This window comes from Pomacea canaliculata, linkage group LG14 (assembly GCF_003073045.1).
Source record: "Pomacea canaliculata isolate SZHN2017 linkage group LG14, ASM307304v1, whole genome shotgun sequence".
Classification (NCBI taxonomy): Eukaryota; Metazoa; Mollusca; class Gastropoda; order Architaenioglossa; family Ampullariidae; genus Pomacea; species Pomacea canaliculata.
Genome location: NC_037603.1, coordinates 10429757 through 10451734, shown reverse-complemented (window position 1 = coordinate 10451734; position 21978 = coordinate 10429757). Strand labels below are relative to the sequence as shown.

The 21978-nt window shown below is 42.4% G+C and overlaps 1 protein-coding gene across 1 annotated transcript; it reads right to left on the bottom strand.

Moving 5' to 3' along the window:
- Positions 1-13007: 13007 nt before the first annotated feature.
- Positions 13008-21321, bottom strand: LOC112555076. The gene is made up of 7 exons (XM_025223264.1): positions 20471-21321; positions 18341-18428; positions 17770-17796; positions 17181-17206; positions 16545-16777; positions 15889-15987; positions 13008-14674 (listed from the first exon to the last, which is right to left on the bottom strand). The coding sequence occupies exons 1-7, from the start codon at positions 20948-20950 to the stop codon at positions 14509-14511; spliced, it is 1119 nt and encodes a 372-aa protein (XP_025079049.1). The 5' UTR covers positions 20951-21321; the 3' UTR covers positions 13008-14508.
- Between the last annotated feature and the right edge of the window lie 657 nt (positions 21322-21978).

The following is a 21978-nucleotide window of genomic DNA, read 5'->3' as shown; positions in this document are numbered from 1 at the left end:
CTCCACAGTCAGGTACCCACTTCTTACTCCAGTCGAACTGAACAGTCTTTGTAGATCACAGTACAAATTCTTGTTAATTTAGCGACCAATACCCTGACCAGATTTTATGTCTGACCTTTAACCTGTCTCTGCTGCCTTTGCCTTTTCATTTTTCTGGTGAAAAAGCTACGCGCTTAGCATTAAGTCCAGAAAGCACGATCCAAATTTCAAATCACATAAACAGTCTGCAATCAGAAATAGTCTGAAAGGAAATCTTTACTGTCTCTCCTGTATTTCTGAGTTCACATCAGTCGATTTTCGTTCACCACCCTACCACATTATCCTCACCCCTAAAGCTAAAGGGGTATATAAGGCATGCACTAAAGACCTCCATTTTGTCTATCAGTAGCAAGTCTAGCCATGATATTTCAGGGCAGTTTCTGGTTCTTTAATTCTTGCCATGTTTCTTTTGGCCGACCATGCTTCCTCTTGCCATCAGCTGTCCAGTGAAGGTCTATTTTGTGTGGAGCCTTTGGTTTCATTCTGCACACATACCTTAGCCATTTCAATCCTTTTTTTTTTTTTGGATTGTGGTTGTCATTTTTTTGTGCAGCTGGCTCTTGTAAGGATTTCTTAGCTAGTAATTACGTTAGGCCAGAATATCTTAAAAATTTTCCTCAGACATTTGGTTTGAAAGGTCTCTAGTTTCGGATTTCTCTTTGTTGTCTTCTGCTCTCTGTTTCATAAGCCAGTCCATAGTCAGTATAAATAGGAACGGTATCAGAAACCATCCCTGTTTGACACTAGTGGTAATGTTGAAGTTTTCCGTTAGCTTGTTGTTGCTACAAACCCACTGGCAATGAAAATGTATATACAAAACTTTTAATACATTTACTATTTTCTGTGGTATTCTATAGTGACGCGTGATTTTCCAGTCTTGGTGTATGCTGTCAAATGCTTTCTTAAAGTCTATAAACACAGTAAAGAGTTCTGTTCCATTCTGTGGTTTGTTCTGTGATCTGTCTTAAGGTGGAGATGTGATCGTTGCATGACCTTCCTTTTGAGGTTGTTCTTGCCTGATGATGTCATCAAGAACAATGGTAAGTCTCAACATGCTCCCGTAATTTCAAGAAGATCATCGGTATTTCATGGACGGCCTGTGCTAACTTTCCTGTTTGGTTCAATGCTCTCACATTCCAGCAACCAACAGTATGTGTTTTTTGGGTGAGAGCAGATCGGCTGTCAGGTCGGACACGTCCTTGCGGCTTTGGTCCCCAGCCATCAAAGTTCCAGTTACCTGGTCTATCTCGATACTGTCACCGTTTAACGGGCTGTCTCTAGTTTTAGTCTCTGTAACTATCTCGTTTTTACAACAATGCATTATTAGTCCATTCCCTGCAACCTGGAGGACCGATGGACTACTGAGTTTGATTCCTACCCCTTGATCTCTCCCAAATGGGTGGCCTTGCCGGGAGTTAGTGCTCCGTTGGTATAGTTCTAAGAATCATCGAGATACACCAGCGCCCTAACCACGTCACGGTGGTGGTCCAACAGAGGGTGAACCTTGTATTTATTAAATATTAAAGGACCTGCAATGACCTGCAAGAAGGTGGCGTCCAGGTAAACATCGATTGCTATGGTACTGGCAGAGCTAGCGTGACAACATACGAGAATATTTAATTCTGCCTCATAGCCTCTCAGCTCGTCCCCTGACGATGACACCAGTTTGTCTTCTGACGACCCCACTAGTTTTTTTTTTTTTTAGCTTACACCAGTTCGTCTCGCCAACCTCCTACGGTTTGTCTCCCCACTGACCTTGTTGATAAATTACACACAAATACAATCATAGAAAAAATTAAGCAAGTGTGTCGAATGACAACTGTTAATCCAACTTACGAACCTCAAAAGTTTCATATATGTACAATGTTATAAAGGGTACAATGTTATTATATTATATATTCTTATTACTAATAGCTATTAAAAACAAGAAAGTTTAGGGATATAGACGGTTGTTTACAGAATATATTTCTCCCTCAAATCTGGACAGGAGAACATAAAACGCAGTTCGGACAACTGAACACATGGTCAAAAAGGACATTGCACCGTGTGAACATTTACATCAATTACAATTGTTAATTATAATTACAAATTATTACAACAGCTCAAGTGATTAGAACTCTAGGGTGATCATCGTAGACCTTGTCGTCATCATCAATTTTCTTCTTCTTCCTCCTTCGCCCCCGACTACAGCTAAGAGGTTGGCAAGAATCCCAGGGAATGTGTGGTTTATGAGGAAAACGAGAGAAACTATTTGGACAAGACTAAACTTGATGTTACATCAGCTAAACGATCTGCACCCCGGTGCCGTGCATGTGGAGGGACTGAAGTGTCATCACCACCCACAGCGGTGCCGGGTATAAAGGGAACGGGCCCTGCAGGTCCAGAGTTTATGATTGTTAGTCTTCACTTCCAGACTGCTTGCGCTGAGGCCAAAGAAAACAACAGCAATAATGGTGGCACGGGCATTTTTAAGGCCTTTCCTGTGAGCAAACCGAGCGGTGGGAGCCGTGAGCAAACAAATCAGACGCCATCTTAGTACGCAACCTCTCACTTCAATTAAAAGTTCTCCTTGTCTCAGGGATCTCACAATTGTGCGAAGTATAAGAACACACAGAAGAGTGTATAATAATGAACACACATTTTCACAAAATAATATAAAACTGCTTGTTTCTCACAAGTCCTAGAGCACAGAGACCCTCCCATTGTGTACGGAATAAGTGGTGAGTAGCTTGGCCATTAATATGTTGTGGTAGGGGCAGGGGTCAAAGGTCTATTGAAGCACTTGAAGGGCAGAGAAGGAGTTAAGAACTGTCATGCCTCCAGCCCCTAGGGTGGGCTACATGTGGGGGATATGTGCAAGATGTGAACACGTATAAATCCCGGACGAGGTACAGAAGGAATCAACAAGTGTTCGGGTAACCTTTCCTGGGAGAAGGTACCCCTGAGGGATGAAGGTTACCACAGTAACGAAATAGGAACCAAGCATTGTGTAATCACGGAGCAAAACCGCTGAAAAAAAAATAAAAGAGAGAAAAGTGTGAATTCAAATAACCAGGGACAGGTGAAAAATCGAAGTGTTAACAGCAAATACGAAAAGAAAGACTGAAAGTCAGATGTACCTTACCTTTGGCATTTCAAAAGCCTTGTGTCTTTTCTTTGTTACAGCCAGGAAGACAAAGTCATTAAGCCACAAACACTGTGGGGAATTTTACCCTCGAAGTATCGCGTCGGCAACAAAGCAAGAACATTGTTCAGACTGTCGGCCATGTAGTAGGACATCATAGGGTCTCGGCCATCTGCAGTCTTGAATGTGTGGCCAGACAGTGTATAGCTATTTTAATTAATGATGTATCATGAATATTATGTATTATGTTTGTTTCGAAAAGGGTTGCTATTTTAGAAGTCTATGGTCGACAGGTCACAGGAAGTTGACAGCTGTTTGGATGTCGATAGAAAGTGCCTTACACGGTCTTGTCCTCTTAATATATTGTAAATTTGGACTTCATGGCTCCAGTGTACTGGGAGGGAGTTAGGAAGAAAGAAACAGACAGCTAGACAGAAAGACAGAGAGAGAAAAATATAGGAACAGATAGGTGCCAAAACACACACACAGAGATCAAAAGAAAAAAAAGAGAATTCGGTCAGCTGAGTGGTACAACGGAACCACCATGCAATCAATAAGCAATCGCCAAGAGGTGGGGCGCAGACTTGCCATTTTAAAACTCATCTGCTGCTTTCCCATACTTACCGGAGGTCAACAGGTCTCTTGGCTGGGCTCGAGCTTCAATTATTTTCCATCAATTCATTTCTGTGTGTGTGGACGTCCAGTTGTGGCTGCGTGCCGGGGAGACTCGTGTTCAATGGCTGGAGTAGTGTAGACGGATTCGTCAGCCACGTTCAATCGAAGAGACAAGTTAATGAAACTATCAGGCTTCAGCAGCGCTGCCAATCCAAAAAAACCCTAGAAAATATGCTTCTGTGTGCGGAATTTTTGTTCGATATTTTGGGGGCAGTTATAGAGAATTTATAGAATCGCGTGCTGTCCTTTCCTTCTGTAGGGAGCATTTCATGTCCGTAACTTTTAACTGAGCAGTTCCTTCTGAGGTGACAAAAATATTGTGAACAATGCACTGTGCAGTCGCACGTTGAAAGACGGTTAGGAGATGATGTTGATGTCATCGGGGGTCTTGTCCATCTGTCTTGGTGCTACAAGGCGCGGTCACGTGGTTGTTTCCGTTGTCTGTACATTCAGGACCGGGTGTCAAGGTTCACATCTGTAACCTATTCTCGTAAGTGACTGGAGAAACCGTTAAAGAATGAAGCCACATTTGGGTTTTTTTTTGACAGTGAATGGAAACCGCAGTCAGAGAATTCGAGAATTATGTCGCTTGGGGCGGAAAATCCTTATCTTCAAGGCTTCTAATACCACTTCAGCATCTTCAGTCATTTGAGGTACAACGACTACAGCCACCTGGATGACAATGTCTGAAAGTCATCTGAAACGACCCTCAGCCACCCGAGAACGCTTTTATCCATCTGACAGAACCTTAAACCACACGAGAATATATATAGCCAACTGAGAATGCTTTCAGCCACCCAGAAATGTCTTCAGTCACCCGAGAATGTTCACAGCCATCTGAGAATGCCTTCGATTACTGACGAATTTCATCTACCCGTTGAAGAATTTTGGATACGAATATTCAAATTCTGTTTCCTATCTTTGAGCATGCACGAGTTCTCTAATATCGGAGTACTGATGTCGGGTGTAAAGATAACTACGATATACCTTCCAACAGACGATGCACTTACCCTTTGACCTTTGATACATGCGAGTGAGAGATGCTTGTATACTGCAAAACAATAATGAAATGTGAAACAGTATGTCATTTATCTGCATTTCAATATAAGACTTGACAGGTAAGTGCAATATCGAAGAAAATGTAACTGTAAATAAAAGATGAGCATTCAAGAAGATATTAAAAGTTATTTGAAAGAAGAATCGACAGTCAAAGTAACAGGCTAGAAGCTAAGAAGCGCAAAGAAAGAAAAAAGCTTTCGATGTTAGACGACAGGAGTGTAAGAAAAAAGAAACCATGGAGCGAAAACAACGCAAATAAAAATTTAAAAAAGGAAACAAAGGAAAAAGCTTTCTGGCTAATTATAGAGGGAAATCAATTTGCCTGCCGGTGGCTGAAGTAAAGAAGAAAAGATGTTTGACGACTTCTTTCTTTCACCGCTACCTTTGGGACGGAGGACAAGGAGCTGGTCACTGTGACCTGTGGTCTGTGCATAATTGTATTTATGTGCTGGGACAGAGAACAAAGAGCTGGTTACTGTGACCTGTGGTCTGTGTATCATTGTATCAATGTACTGGGACAGAGAACAAAGAGCTGGTTACTGTGACCTGTGGTCTCTACACCATTGTATCTATGTCACGTGACAGAGAGCAAAGAGCTGGTTACTGTCGCATGTTGTGTCGACCTTTGTCCTACCAATCTGTCATCGACTGTTTTTGTTTAGATGCTTGTGGCTTGTGTTGTAGGGAATCGCGCTTTCATAGGCGCAAGAAAACAAAGGAAAGTAGGAAAAAGTAAATAAACGAAGAAAGTTTTTCATACATAGCAGTGAATAATATTACAGCTAAACTCACACAAACTACAATAACAGGAACTCAGTGTACACAAATATCCTAGAACAAATACGAAACCTTGTCTTGCTGAATGTAAAGATGCTTGGGGTTGAGGGAGGGGCGAGCCTCTGGCATAGCTGTTGTTTCTTCCAGACACATGGCCAGCACTCACAAGACACAATAACACAATCTGAAGCATTTCAGAAACCATGGAGATGCACGGCATTTGGTCCCCTGACTCAAGTCATCACGTGATGGCTCACTCCGGGTATCGACTTGAGAGAGATTGCCATAGAAATACAAATGGCGACTGTGATCAGGGAACCAGGCTGCACTGGAGGGTTATCTTTCTTTGGACAGAGCCTGTCAAGCTTGATCTTTTGCCTCCCTTCTCTTAATTATATATATACACACATACTGTGTGCTTACTACGTCTGTCTTGTCTTCCATCATTCCTTTTCTTTGACGGTGGAAATGTTTGTGGTGAATGTACATGTGTGTATGTGTGTGTGTGCGCGCTGGGGGATCTGTGTGTATGTTGTGTGAGTGTGAAGGTGGGGAAAAGCAAATAAGACATTTTTCACTTTGGAAAGCTGGAAGTCAGTTTTGTAAAACGAAGTGAGCCGAGCGCGCGCACCCTCAAGATGTACATGTACATTTGTCTCCTCCGTTGTTCACTCCGCTCTCTCTCTCTCACACACACACGAGGACTCGTGATTCACGAAAGAAAGAGAGAGAGTGAGAGAAAGAGAAGACTAGCGATAATCATTAAATCGAAAACACTTTGAAAAGCGAGGAAGGCTTATGCCGAACAAGAAAAGACCATTTCCACACCACGCAGCATCATTCACAGACATTCTTGAACAACAAAAGAAGGCCTTGAGACAACGTGGACGAACAAGTCGCTTTTGTTCTGTGCCTTGAAGTTGCTGAGCTTGCCATGGACCTCAAGATCACAACGGGAAACATTTCCTGGACACAAACATTCTTTAAGCGATTTTCATTATGTGGCATTCACTGCAAATACCCAGCAACACTTCGTTTAGAAGAACTGCAATAATGCAAAGTGCAAAGATCAATGCAAACTGCACAGCTCGGATAAGTTCTCCCCTCCAACCCCCGATACATTCTCATTCCTATGCGAAGAACAGTTTAGAAAAAAAAAATTGGGAAATCAAAATAGTTTCAGGGGATGGTGTGGTAACTCGCTATACATCGTCTTCAGTGACGACTGTAAAATCGCTAAGATAACAAGTCCTCGAGTTCTCTGCCTTGCAGCCGATGAGTGATCTGATAAAAAGGGAGGAATAAAACGCTGACATCAGGTGCACAGGACTGGGTCACTGAGCAAGAGTGAAAGTAGGACAGATACAGTTCTCACAGCTGTCCAACCTCGCTCCTTCCTCAAACGATTGTTGCTGGGCTGGCGATGGACGGATGAGGGTAACTGGCGCTAAGGACAAATTATTGCGACATTTCACATCCCTTTTTTAAACACGGCTTTTGATTATCTCCTCTCCTGTTTCCCTCCCCTTGCCTCCATCTCGCGCTGTATATAAGGGCAAAGGACTGAGGTCCTGAAACATGGGCTTTGCTCCAATTCCAGTGTAGACACTTGCACACACACCGACCCAATGCATATTTACTCGCAGGCAAGATAGCGAATCACGATCCAAAAGACGTCAATCGTTTGCGGCCCGACATACATAAATCACGTGCTCCTGTTTGTGTTTATATGTTTATTATTTGTGTTATTCTGAGATGCAGTAGCGGGTGTCAGGCGATGAGGAGCTGGCCCATGAGATGCTGCCATCTTTGTGTATTCTCGTTGGCGCTCGAGCAACTAGAAGTCTTGGTAGGATAAGTTTAGGGTAAGGACGAGGATGTAGAGATCATGCAACAACCAGCTAGAGTGGAGAATTTTTTTTCACCACACAGCAAACTCATGAGTTCGTTTTCTGTCCTCGTCTTTCCTCAAAAATGATGTTGCCCTGCTGGACTAGATCTTCTTCCAAGACAAGTTCTGTTAGCGAAACTGCTGCAAGTTAAAATTAAGTTTCAAGTTGCTGATGCAGAGATTCGGTTGTCCAGAATTAAAATTTAGTTATCTTCGTGCAAGGTCCAGACGCAGTTGTCAGTTTGTGCGATTCAACCAGCAGCAATGACATGCATCGCATGCCATGGAGACACCGGATATTAGTGGAGACTGCGATGTTACCCAGAGCATCCTGTGCCGATTATCCAGCAGACGGCATGATGTGATTTGGTAGCTGAAGAATAGTACAGTATCTGTTCTCAGAAACTGAGACAAGTCGTCTGGGAATTAATCCGGGCGAAAGACGAATTGGAGGAAAAGTGGCTGAAGAGAGAGAGAAAGACCTGGACAGTGAACAAGTGACAGACTTGGCAAAAAGTGAACCAAACAAGCCGTTCTTTGTCTTCATTACCAGGTCTTCGCAAAAATACTGTATTACATTTCAGGAACACCGAATGAAAGATAAGAAAAGAAAAACTTCAGAGGCTAGCAAAGGAAAGAGAAGAAATAAAGATGGGAAGATCTGATGGGTGGGTTGCTTTCTGTGAGAGAACATAAGCCGATTTCCACGTCTGGCGACAGTCAATACCCTGCGTGTGGAGAAGTTGGACTGCACGTGCACGCATGCCCACCCTTGGGGACAACACGTGTTTCCAGATGCTAAAACAGCAGCAATCCTCCTTTCTTGTTGCATTAAAACTAGAGATTAAGACAACATCGGAATGACTGCGCACCGTATCAAAGAACGCATGAAAGGGAAATCGCACTCCCGCAGTACAATAACAAGATAAGATAATCGAATTTCCAGGGACCAGGCATTCTTCTATAAGCTGTAAATAGCCCAAGATTGAATTGTTGCCGCTGTTTAGAGAAGCTGTTTTCCGATGTCAGTCAGAAGGACCCAAGCAAAGCCTTTTATACATACAAATATCTCAGTCAAGGTCTCGGGAACATTCCACCGCGATCTGCATCACCTGAACACATTTCTTCCCGGAAGGAAAGTGGAGTGAGTGGTCTGGTGAGAAATAGAGTAGACATTCCTAGTGATCAGATAATGCTGTTGTTTTAAGGTGAGCGAGAATTTACTGTCAAGCAAGGCGTGAGACAAACAGTGGGAGCACTGAAGCTGTATGTCAGTAAACAGGCGGCGGAGTTCTCCTAATGGTGTCTTACCTTCCCTGTTCTCATGTTTCTGTTTGAACATCCATTGAACTGTGGAGAAATTCCTCTGTGAACATCATCATCGCCATCGTCGTCGTCATTATCTCTAGTCTCATTTACAACAGTTCATCCTGCATCTATAAAAGTGAGAAAACTAAAGGTCGGGTGAGACATCCTCAACTGCAATGTCCCAGGTATGTCTTGCTGGTTCCATTGAAGCTGGCAACAGTATAGTACAGGTGCTGCATTGTTTTCATAATCCTCTGAAGATTGCCTCTGGATAAGTCTGGAATGTCCCCAGTGTAATCTGTTGCTATCAGCGAAATGTCTCCCATCCCCAGCATCCCTCTGCTCGTCCAAACATTCATGGTCCTCCAGTTTGTACTGACATTATTACACTAATGTCCCTACAAGGAATTTGAACTTTACTGGCTCAAAGAACAGATTTATTTTTGTTTATTGTCACACAGAATCAGCTAAATAAGCCCAATCCTGTGTCCATGTCGTGTGAATGTGTTGGCGAGTTCGGCTGCAGGAAGCTGCTATTTCCTGCGCACGCGCAGAGCGGTTGTTACACGGTCCAGTGACTCTGTGTCTGGCGTGGAAGACAGAAAAGCTTAGGTGACCAACCCAGCTTTTCCATTTAGAGGCATAAACAAAGAGTTGTAAAGGTCATAATCACAAAGTATGCAAGACCTCCGTGAATTATTGACTCGCTGTCAGTCGTCGCTGCATTTCCTAGATGATTGTGTGATTGAGGACTAACGAGTGTGCGCTTGTGTGCATGTTGCATGAATAATTGTGAGCATGCATCCGTGTGCCTTCTCATATAACCTTAATAAAATCAGGTTATTGAATTTCCACGAATATTCAGCTATCTAAATGAAAATCTTAAATATTTCAGGACTTCCCCAAGCGTTCAGTTCCCAACGGCCATTTTAAGAATGATCGAATTTTGCAGAAGAAAATGAAGTACTGTCTAACGGAAAGAAATAGGCAAACCGTTCTGAAAAACAAAGATGTCAGCTGGGTAAGATGCTGATCTTTTACTCTTTTTTCTACAATATTCCTGAAGGTAAGTACGACAACAGGAAACGATCTTCGAGAAAAACAAAATTCTTGTAGACATGGGAGGAAAAGTGTCTGAGGTTCAGACTAAAGAATCCAACAGTTCTTACTCCAGGAAAGCAACTTTGATGTGTCTGTGATTGTTCGTGTACTGTGTGATCGTGTGTGTGCGTGCTTTAATGTGTATCAGTGTGATGTCTGTATACTCATGTGCGCACGCGTGTGTGTGTGCGCCAGCGTGTTTATGTGTTCGCGCGTGCGTATCTTGCATATTAGATGTAATCGGGGAAAAAATGTTTGTGCGTGTGTTAAAGAATGTGTCAGTGCGTGCGTGCATGCGAACAAGTGGCAATGGGTAAGGGAATAAAGAAAGTGTATGTGTGTGGATGGAGGGGAGCAGCTCTGCTATAGCTGACCGTGTCACGTGACCATTTTTTCCCCCTCCGTGCTCGCTGAGCGACCGGTCGCATGCTTCACTGTCCGCCGTTTCCTTGTCTAATTTTACGCCTGGAATCCCACAAGACTTCCAGCCTGCGCTTAGGTCGAAATTTAATTGTAGTGGCGCCCTCTGGTAATACACCGGCCAAGTGATTTTCGCCCCTACCCCCAACCCCTTTCCTCCCTCTCCTTTCTCGACCTCTTCCTGGACAGTCATGCGCTGGCTTTGAAGGTGACACCGCAACCTTTCAGGTTTAGCGCGTGTTTGGGGAGGACTTATCGAAAACCGTTTCCTGTGTGGTCTCCAGCGACTAGAGTTTCAGTAGAAACTGTCCTTGTCCTCCATGCCTGTGTTAGGCCAGCCTGTCTGCTTTGCTCATGATGTGTTTTCTTTTTACAACTCATCAAATATTTTCCTTGCTGGATAACTATGTGAGTGGGTTTGCATGTCTGTGTGCGTGTGGGTGTGAAGGTGGGTCGGTGTGTACGTATATCTGTGAGTGCATGTCCATGAGCTTCAATAAGTGAGGTGGTGGTGAGGCAGATGGACGGAGAGGAATAGTCCAAAAGCATATGTGTGTTTGAAAGATAAGAACCCCGCTGATGCCACTTGCCATTTGTCATTTTTCGTGATACAAAAACTGGGAAGTCATCGGAAGACGAAAATAAAATTTGAAACAGTTTATGTTTTAATAAAAGTATCGTGGACTCTTAGCGATAAAGAATGCTTATGTCCAAACGTAGCTGAATAGATCTTGCAAATTTCTTAATCCATTTGCTCTGTTTGGAAAATGGCTTTTGGGAAAGTTAATTTACTGATGTCTGAAGTCTCAAAATTAATGTACAGAAAAGAAGATTAGTTATTTAAACTGGTAATGACATAATAACATTTTCATCCTAAAGCCATCTAATTTTACTACAGAGTATTCCAGATGTGCCCCATCCAAATCAGCAATTAATGGCGACAGCAAAATAGTTCCTGCGCAAAGGGAAAACCTCCACTTTGTTAATCGCCCATAAAAAAAAAGTTCACGAATTTCTTAAGCAGAAATATTGGCATTAGTAGAGAAGACTTTAGAAAAGTCAGGAGAGACATGCAGACGACAAGGCTGTAAGCAGCACAGAGCGGGTAACGGCTCCTCCGGCTTGTGGATGTCAGGCGGGGAGGTGGAGACAGATCGCGCGGGAAGCGGGTAGCCGATGACGGATCGATGTGTGCACGAGATCGCATGCGCCCAGCTTTCATGTCAAATCGATTGCAGCGCGTGCGACGTACACTTGTAGCCCCAGACAGTGTTCCTGCCACACACACACACCCCACATCTGTGCACACACTCAGCTCACTCACGTTTTCTTACTACGTCACGTCACCCGTAACACAGAACTTTGACCTCCTTGCCTGCCTCATTTCTGTCCACTGTAACTCGGTGGTTAATCTAACCCTCAGCCGGACTAACAGTAACCCACGTGACATTCTAAAAGAATTGGCTGACCTATCACCTCGTATGGAACACTTTACAAACAACGAAACATTTCAGTCTTAATCAAGTCAATAATCATGTCTTAATCAAGTCAATAATCATGTCTTAATCAAGTCAATAATCATGTCATAACTGTTTCTATCATTCACTAAGTTCATTGTTTGTCAAGTATATTCAGACGATGTGAAAGTGTATATCCACATATACCAGGTCGGTATGCCAGCGGTAAAAATAACGACTAAATAAATAAGCAAACAAATCTCTTCTCGCACACTCGCCAAGACTTGCTATTGTGCATGCTCGGGTAAATGTCGGTAGTCACACGATGGAGTGTATCAGTGACTGGTTTACTGACCGCAAGGCCTGTCTTTACTACGCTAGCTCTGGGCCAGCAACTGCCATTCATTATGGACAGTGAGTGTGTGTGGGGGGAATAAACGAATTCAAAACTCAAAACCGGAGACTGAATGTCCTCCCATTCTTATCTCTTGATTGGTTTAGTCGGAAAGTGCGTCCACCTTATGGCGATTTCGCTATGGGGAAGAGGGTTGATGAAGAGTGGAGGAAAGTGCAGTACCCTGAGAAAACCCCTGCGAACAGTCACATAGTGTCGCGAAACGTCAACCCAACCTGTTGACTGCAGTGATGACAAGAGAGGGACATTACACTGGTGGGCTACTTGATCTCTGTTTACCTATGCTCACTTTATTTCAAAGACTTTTTTTTCATCTTTGTCTCTCTCTCTTAGCTAGGAGAAAAGGGCGGCTCGTGAAACGCTACCTTATAATGCAAGGGAAATAAGCGATGCTGAAGACAGCTGAAAGGGATGACTTATCTCCCATCTCCACGATTTATAGATAAAGGTAAATGTAGACCCGTAGCCTTCGGTCGGCAGAGACTTGTCTCCGGACCTGCAGTTTTTGTGAGGTCAGTCCCCATCTCTTCTCTCAATCAAAACACTCACAGTCAAATTTAATTATTATATGATTTTGCAGGAAACCGTGTACAGGGAAAAACAGATGGGCAGATAAAAAGATAAACTAAGATAAACGCAAAAAATGTACACTGTATATAACAACGCATACATATATAACAACATACATGTACATAACAACGCATATTGGTACTTTGAAAAAATGAAATAAAACGTTACCAGTTTTTCTTTATCCAAAAGCATTTTATTTCCAAAACTACATCTGTATATTGGACTAATATACACTGTTTACATCAGTTTTATTCATGGCGGCAAGTATCCCCCATAAACGTGTCACAGCATATCGCATTAAGCTAGCAAAAGAGAACACACGCTATATGTTATTTACCTGCAAAGCCACTACTTAATCAACAATAGTATACAAAGACATTGCCCTATTCCAACACTATTCAACGCAGAAGTGAGAGAAACTTAAAAATAAAAAACAACGAAGCCTATAAATGTTTGTATTGATGTGAAGACCATGAGGACGGCTCAAGACTTTGATAAAGCGTTGTAGCCAGCCAAGACTGAGGTACACGAGGCGACTCCCAGTGCTGCTATAACACGTCTTTGGTTGTTGTTTTTGTTGCTGTTGTTATTGCTACTGCTGCTGCTCGCAGCTCGTGGCAATATCTGCGTCTTGAGCGATGATCCCGCATATGATGATGGACGGAAGTGAAATACACACAATATTTAGAAAAGACTCTAGACTTTCTTCAGCTGGGAAAACTCATAATTTTCTGGAACATTAAACCTTTATGTTTTTATACCAAGTGATTAAATAAGTGATACCAAGTGATTTTCTTTCACATCTGTACTGCTGCCTTCTTTTTCTGTCTTCAGTTGTTTCTATTCTTTTTGTTTTTCTCTGATTACAAAGGAAGAGCCCGATTTTGATAACGGATTAAAACGTGTGAATGAAACGATGATTAAGGGGGATTGCAGCGAGAAGTTTGTTTTTTCTAAATATTTTTCGTGAATTTGTCTTTATGTAAACAAATTGCATCAAAATGTCGGTATGTTGACTTCTGATAGCAGTAGCCTCTGGTTCTGCTGCTGAACTATATCTCAGATCTTGTTGCCAGTCTCGCCCTTCATCCCATCACTCAGCAGCAGCACGTTGTTACAAATTAACTGTAAACACGCGCAGAAATAAATACAGGGAAGTGACTCTAGGGCTCTACGTGATTTCAGAGCAACATTTGTGAAGGTTTATATATTTTCAGGCCTCCGAAGATTCACAGTGTTCCATTTCTAGATGAATAGCGAAACCTGCTCAGGTGAGAGAAACGTGGGAAGCAACGTAACATGTAATTAGGAAGCATCGCGTCACATGTAATTATGAAGTATCACGTCACATGTAATCCTGAAGCATTATGTCACAAGTATGCAGTAAGTAACAGGTCGCATGGGATTAGGACGAATTTCCTGCCATGTGCAACGAAGCTCTGACAATGGCCGTCACTTACGACGTGTTTAGAGACCCTCCTTGCTGGCCAAGTAGTCTTCAGGCACAGTAATTGCTTGACACTGACGGCTAGTGCAGCAAAGTTTTACAAAGATAGCGGAAAGTACAGAGGCTAGATCGAGGTGCTCCCCAACCCAAGAGTCACCTGCACCGGCCACTTTTTCTCGTTATTCCCGGTGGCAGCTACGAAGGAATGTGTGCGCGCATGTCGTGTCATGCGATTCTGTAGAGACCAAAGAAGCTGGCAAGTCTATTATCTGTTTTAAAGTTGGTATGTCTGCACTCGCCTCTATGGTCCGGGTGTTGCACGTACACAACAGACTGGCGGAGGAGTCCAAAGGTACCAATCTGCATGGAAGTGTCCACAGATCTTCGGTCTCTGTTCGACAAAAATAATGCATAAATTTTGCGAAACTTCAGGTCATTTACGGATATATCGCAGCAAGAAAATAAGCATAACATTTTCAATATGCTTATAACTTAAAATTAAATAAATAAGGGCAAAAACGATAACAAGAAGATATTAAATAGAACTGGTGATAGGGGACATCCTTGATGCACGCCTACTGTGGTGCGAAACTGAGCTCCTATTACGTTGTTCAACAGTACTGTACGCGTGGAGCAATTGTACAGCGCTTCGATGACTTGAACGATGCCGAATTTCCACATCACATTCCATAGCCCATCGTGCCAGACCCTGTCAAATGTCTTTTTTGAAGTCAATGAAGTTGTGGTGGAGGTTCCGCTGATGCTGAAGATGCTTTTCTATAAGAAGGCAACAGTTGAAGATGTGCGGAACTGTGCTTCTAGGTGATCTGAATCCAGCCTGTTCTGCTAGCATCTCCACTGCGGTGTTGCTGATGCGGTTCTGTGTGACCTTCTTCATGACTTTGCTTGGGTGGATGATAAGGCTTATGATTCTGTAGTTCTGGTATTGTTTGCTGTTTCCTTTTTTTGTGGAGGGGTATGATTAGTGACTGCGTCCATTGTTTGGGCCATTCCTTGCGTTCCCAGGCTCTTTGGCAAAGGACAGTCAGGACCTTTGTAGTTTCTCTCCCACCCTGCTTGAGCAACTCAGCTGGCACATTATCAACGCCTTTAGACTGTGTACAGCTCATTAGACATCTCCCCGTAGGTATGTCTTCAGGTTCATTGTTTCTAGTCTCGGTGTTTTGAAGGATGTTGGCGTCAGTATTCAGTCCACTGGATGAGTGCAGCATTGCTCTCTGTGTGGTGGCCACTGCTGTCGTCGTTGACCGAAGTCTTGTGTTGATCTGTCTTAGTGAGGGTCTTTAGAAGTTGGTAGGCCTTTTCGCTGTCACCTCGTGTCATTCCATCCTCTATGTCCCGGTATTGGCTCTCGATGCAGTCCTCCCTAGCTACCTTCATCACTTTCGTGATGGCACAGTTCACTTGTTTGTATTTGGTAGCTGCTTATCGTTTCTCCCTTCAAGGTCCTCCTTTGGTCACAGAGATCTCGGATGTCACAACTATCAAGGAGAGTAATTAACTGCGAAAAGTGCCAATGACGGCTAAATCTGTGAAATAAAATGAAACAGCACAAATAAACAAGAAAAATACCAAATTACTTACGCATGTCCTCTTTGGGTTACGTAACTCATCATAAGCACGATCCTGGTCCGGTTCGGTAAGATCACCACCGTCTCCTGAGCACAGTCATCCCTCGATGCGCTGTAACGACATACACAGGTGACCTGAATCATGATGCAGTTATCAGGAGAGTCATAGGAAAAAAACCTAAAGAGATTATTAGAAATCAATTTCAGAATCCCTCCACATGTCAGCAAGGTGTCTAGCCTTGCGCTGCGATGACATAATCTTGGTTCTCGCGAGCTAGGCAAGCTAGAACAATGGACTGGAGCCTCCTCCCCTATTACTGAGATTTTTGGTAGGCTAGGAAAACATCTTTTTCACTTTAAAGTTTAAAGGATTAGTGGGGACGGAAAAAAGAAAGACAGGAAAGAACCAACCTTTCAGGAAGACAAAACAGCAAAGACGAAGGCAGGAAAGAGCAGATAGGAGACACGACAGAAGAAGACAGGAAAGAGTCGAAAAAGTCAATGCAAAGACAGGAAAAAGTAGGAAAAGACGCGACACAGAAATTAAATCAGAGGCAAGACAAAGACAGGAAGAAGTAGAAAGGAGACAAGAAAGGGAGAAAAGAAAGCAACAAAACGACAAGGTACGAGTGAGAAAAGACAAAGCAGAAGTTAGGCAGGGCTACTCACTTTCCGGTTTGACCCTGCAAGACAACCTGAGAGTACACAACGTACACTCCGGTTTTTTCAATCTCGATGCCTTGGATCAGTTCACTGCCGTTTGTCTTGAGCTTCACCCCACGTGGGGAGAAGGACGTGGGTCCGCCCCTGACAATCCTCCAAAGGAACGTGCCATCGCGAGGGCTCACGTTAGCTGCCTCCAGGTGCACTCTGTCGATTCGCTGAATAAGGTATTCTGCCACCTTTAGAAAAACGAACTTAGTTTTAAATTACACACAAAACCCACGCTAAAAAAATACCATGAAATTTCAACAACCTTCCCATCGTTTCTGTGACCCTGACGTCTCAAAACTACCTTTATATTTTGAAACCATAGCCACGTGCGATACAAATTGACACCAACCCACATTTATCAACCAGTAAACTGACATCTTTCTTAGTTTCGAATAACAAGGAATCATTTACCCAGCCTTTTTATATTCGTTTAATGCAACCGCTGCGTGAGAATACTAGTCTGTAATGTGTGTCACAGCGTGCGCCAAAAAAGTGATGACTTTGACACATGTCTTTGGTAACCAGAAGGTATCACTATCTCACCCAACCCCAACCCACCCCGCCTCCCTAAACAAAAGTTATCAAACTTACCTCTGATTGACAGACTTCTCGAATTTCTGCGGAAACGATAACAAAATACTGTTTCACTGAACAACACTAATTGACACGACACTAACCACACTAGCTCTTATCACCGATTAAACATCAAATATTAAGCTCAAAGTTGATGACATATTATTAAAACATAACGCAGCCATTCATCACTTTTTGACATAAATACGTCAAGACTTTTACTTTCTTTTTTAGGAAATAACATATGTGGATTGACAAAAAATCTCATTTTTGGCATCATTGAAGAGAACAGCCATGTTAATGAAACAGTGTCATAACGGCATTTCTACTTTTTTTTCTTTCACGACATGGATCTTTTTTCCCCAAAATAACGTGAATCGTAAAGTTTTAAAGGCGTGTATCTTATAAATTGTGAAGTTTCAAAGGTGTGAAGTGAATTGAACAGAGTAATTCAATCACATGTAGAGTGTATCTTATAACGAAGCAGACCTAGTTAACAAACGATTGTTACTTATTACGTTACTTATTACACCGTAGACTTGTTACTTATTATGCCAAAGACAACATCGTTATTGCATCTAAGAAAGTGCAATGATCGTGTACTTACCGGTCCAGCAGTCGCCATCGCAGTCATCTGAAATATTTACTACATTTTAAAGCTTTTCCTTGACAGCTTTGACAGAGCTTACTATAACAACAATAATAACAAATCAGCTACCTAGTAAGCCAGTCAGATAGCAACTCACTCACCAGTCAAATGGTCAGTTAGTAACTCAATGAATAACGTGAACACGGAAAAGTCTTCGGTCGTGACAAAAATTTACAAAATAAAATAAGCTATCCAAAGAATCCGCACTACAAAACATCTTGGTCTAATACTGCATTAAATATTTGGCTTGCCTGCATATTTCGTACAGTAATTCCTGCTATATATATATTATACACATACAATATTTTTTTAATTTCTTGTTCTACCTATGATTTGATGGTAATATACTTTATGATAATAATAGCACAATTCACTATTCTGTATCTGGTAAAAATCAGAAACATATTTCAGTTTGTTGCACACGATTACTCTGTGTATGAGTGGTTGTGTAAGCTGTGTCTGTATCTGTTGAGAGTACTCAAGGTATTGAGGGTCCGAAAGTGACTGAGCGCTGTCCCCTATAACTTACAGCTTCTTTTCCCTCGGGTGCCGCGCTGGCTCGACAGTGATGAAGCCTTCCGCTCTTGCCCACCCAGCAGCAAATCGACGGGCAGCAACTGTAACAAGCAAGAGATAAAGCTACATCATTGCTTCCCTTGCAGTGATCATGTCAAGTAGAACGTTGCGTGTGCTGCTTGCTTCGTGGACAAAGCTGGTTAACCCCCTGACCGACTGACCTGTCACTTTTAGAGTAACATTGAGTCACTGAACTTATCGCCTTTAAACAAATGTTTTTTTGTGAAACGTGTGTGGAGGTAGCAGAGGTCATGGCTGTCACGCTCACATATAAAAAAAAAAAATATAAGGAAAGAAACGAAGGAATAATAGCCCAAGAAAGAAAAGACAGTATCAGCCGGAAGAATCGAGATTTGAACTGACACTTACCAGATGACAAACAGGCCATAATGGTATTAATTCATCCTCTCCAAAGAATATCCTGAAATAGCATAGCCTTGTTGCTGTTCCCTATAAAGACACTTTCTGCTTTTCATCTTTTGTCAAAAAGATTAACTGTTCTAGTCTAGCCGTTATTTTATTTATTGCTTGTAAGGCCAGGGTGCTGTCTTTTTAGACCAGACAGAAAAGCAAAGCAATGAGTGTTGTAAACTTAATACAGAGACAATTTTCTCTGACATGCAGTACTTGACATACTTGTGGTAGACCTCTAACTTAAGTATACACACTGAAAGCGTGAATATTCAGCACACAAACATATTTATGATAACAGCAGCGATACGGTGTTACACTGGCAGGTTCCTAAAGAAAAACATGGTAAAACGGTTTGTGTTACAGTTTTAAGTATTTTATGATTTTATGATTTTAATCTGATGAACCGAATTATACAAGAAAATACGGAAAGATCTTTAATTGTCTAATATGCATACTGGCAATTTTGGCCTTTGAGCTTGCAGGAAACAAATGTTGTCATTCTCTTTCTCTCTTGATGATCGCAGTTGCCTGAGCTGACATTACTGTCATCTATACTTGCTTGGAAGAATAAGTTTACAAAAACGAGGCATGTATATAATTTGTCCTTGCTCACATTTTGTCACACGCACGGTTAAGATGACCTGGTCACGACCGAGGAGCAAATGTTAAAGAGGCAACCAACAGGAAACCCTAAAGATAGGAAGCCCCACCTAGTGGGTCAAGGTCCTCGTGTGGCTACAGCATCAAACTGCAGGCTCTCCTTTGAACTCCACTCTATGTGTGTACATGTGCTATTCAGCCTATTCTAAGTTGAATTTTAGAAACATAAGGACTTACGTTTTTAATTTTTAATTCTCGACATATGAGGGTGGCTATTTTTCTAAAATAGTGGCTTCTATTAAAATTCCCAGTAAACATGTCACACTACGACTTTGAAGTCCCTGGTACCAGAACACTTGAAAGCCCCATGGGAGCTCTGAGAGAACTGAAGCCGGATCTTGTAGTAGCAATAATAATAATGATAATAATAAATGTAAAATTTGTAAAGCGTATACTCTTAGCTCCTAAGAACAAGAACGAAACATGGACAGCATACGAGGGACAGGAACATAAATAACATACGAACTATAAAAGAATAAACAACCATACTAAATTAAGAATAAAATGAAACACAAAGAGGAACCAGGAGTAGTAGTACCACGTGTTAAAGCACAAAGAACTGAAATATAAGGGAACTAGAGCTCAAGTCTAACACTTGGAATAAGAGTGTATTGTCTATGCCCTTAAGTATCGCGAATTAGTATAAATGTGTGAGACACATGCATCATCTTACACAGAGCGAATGTAGGTATGCTTCATCTTCACAAAAAATACAAATGTTAACAGCAAAGACAATGATGAATGCTAGAAGGACCAGAATTGTTCATGAAAACAAATGTACATGGAAGAAAGAAATGCTGTAACTCCTGGTTTTCTTTTACTGTCTGATTGCATCGACATCCTCCACTGCAGACTAACCCTTTCGATATTCAAAAGTGTCAGATGACTGAGAAAGAAAAAGATAATTGTACTAGAAATTCCGGGTGCCTCAAAACCCGTTTGACTGTTCATTACACCAAAGGCACTCATAAAAAGATGTGGATGACTTTTAGCTAGATTTTCAACTTACCTCTGCTGAAGACGTGTCATGATCTCGATCTTTCAGACCCCCTACTAATTTCTTGAGAGCGGTTTCCATGGTATCAACTTGTGTCATTAGGTTTTTTCTGGACGCAGCCTCACTTTCCAGCAGCCCGTGCAGGTGCATGGAGTAGATCAGCGAGGTCAAGCTCAGACCAGTGGACAAGAAGATGACCAAAGCGAAAAGCAAGTGAGGGATGCGAAAAGGCTTTCCTTCCTCTTGCCACAATCTCGCCTCAGGGTTTTTCTGAACATGACAACCACTCACAGACTTTGCGACAGAGTTTACTGGGAGACGCAGCCCCCCTGGTGCTGACAACGATCCGACGCATGGAGCGCCCGTCCCTGCTGCGTTCGTCAAAGCCTGCGGCACCAACAAGACCCTGTCCTTGCTCTGTGCACATTTCTCTGACCACGCTTTCTGCAGGCCTGCATCTTCAAAGACCTGTTGAGACATTGGATGTTCCATCGTTTCTCTGCAAGAAGCTGATGTCAAAAAGGTGATTTCCCCGCCAAGAAGCGAGCGCAAAATGATGAACTGTTGCGCTTGGAGTTGGTTAGACAGCGTTAGTAGATCGTGATTGATGAAAGAGGGTGAGCTATTACTGGCGAATTCGTGAATTCAGTTTACAAAATGGGGCGTTATACGTAAGCGACCTTCAACGCTGACTGCAGTCGACATTTCTTGTGTATGACATCGTGTACAAATGCACGTGAGCGGCCTCTTTACATGCATATACATCTCTCATCTGCTCACCTTACTGTCTACCTGTCGCACCCAAAAGAAAACAAGTAGATGTAGAAATCATCAACGACGTCAAAGTGTCCCCAGAGACCCGCAGGAGCGACAAACCGTACCTTATGCCGACCTGCGACCATGGAAATGAGGCCCATATATGGAGGACGTCAATCACTTTTCTTAAAAGCCTGATTGACTGCGTGCGTACGTCTAACGTAGCCGACTCCAGCCAGACCCTTCTGCCAGCAGCTGCACGCATGAAGGTTTTCACAGCTTTGCTGTACTGCCTTTGTCCCTACTTCATTCTGTCTCTTTATTCGAATGAGGATTCACTTGCCTGTCATTCTCTCTTTTCTTCATATTGTGTTAAATTTTCCTTAACTCACTCGTTCGTTCATTCACTCGTACGCAAGCACTTCAAAACTGCAAATTTCTTCTGTCATTCTCTCTTACCCATTTGCTGGTATAGAGAAATACTTCAGACAGAAAATGAAAACATGGCGACAGAATAGTGTAGCACCACCCAGGCTTAGGTTGACGGCCTGAAGGGTTTTCAGTACTTACCAAGTGCTTGCTTTCATAGTCTCATAATAAGGGATAAGAATCTCGGATAATAATTTTGAAAATAAAATTGTAGGAAAATTATTGAATCTATGAGTATGGATTATGTCATACACATACAAGAACGAGCCTTCTTAAAACTGCAGGCGAAAAGTGCCTAACGTTCAAAGCAAACTGCTCTACTTGAAGGCCAACAA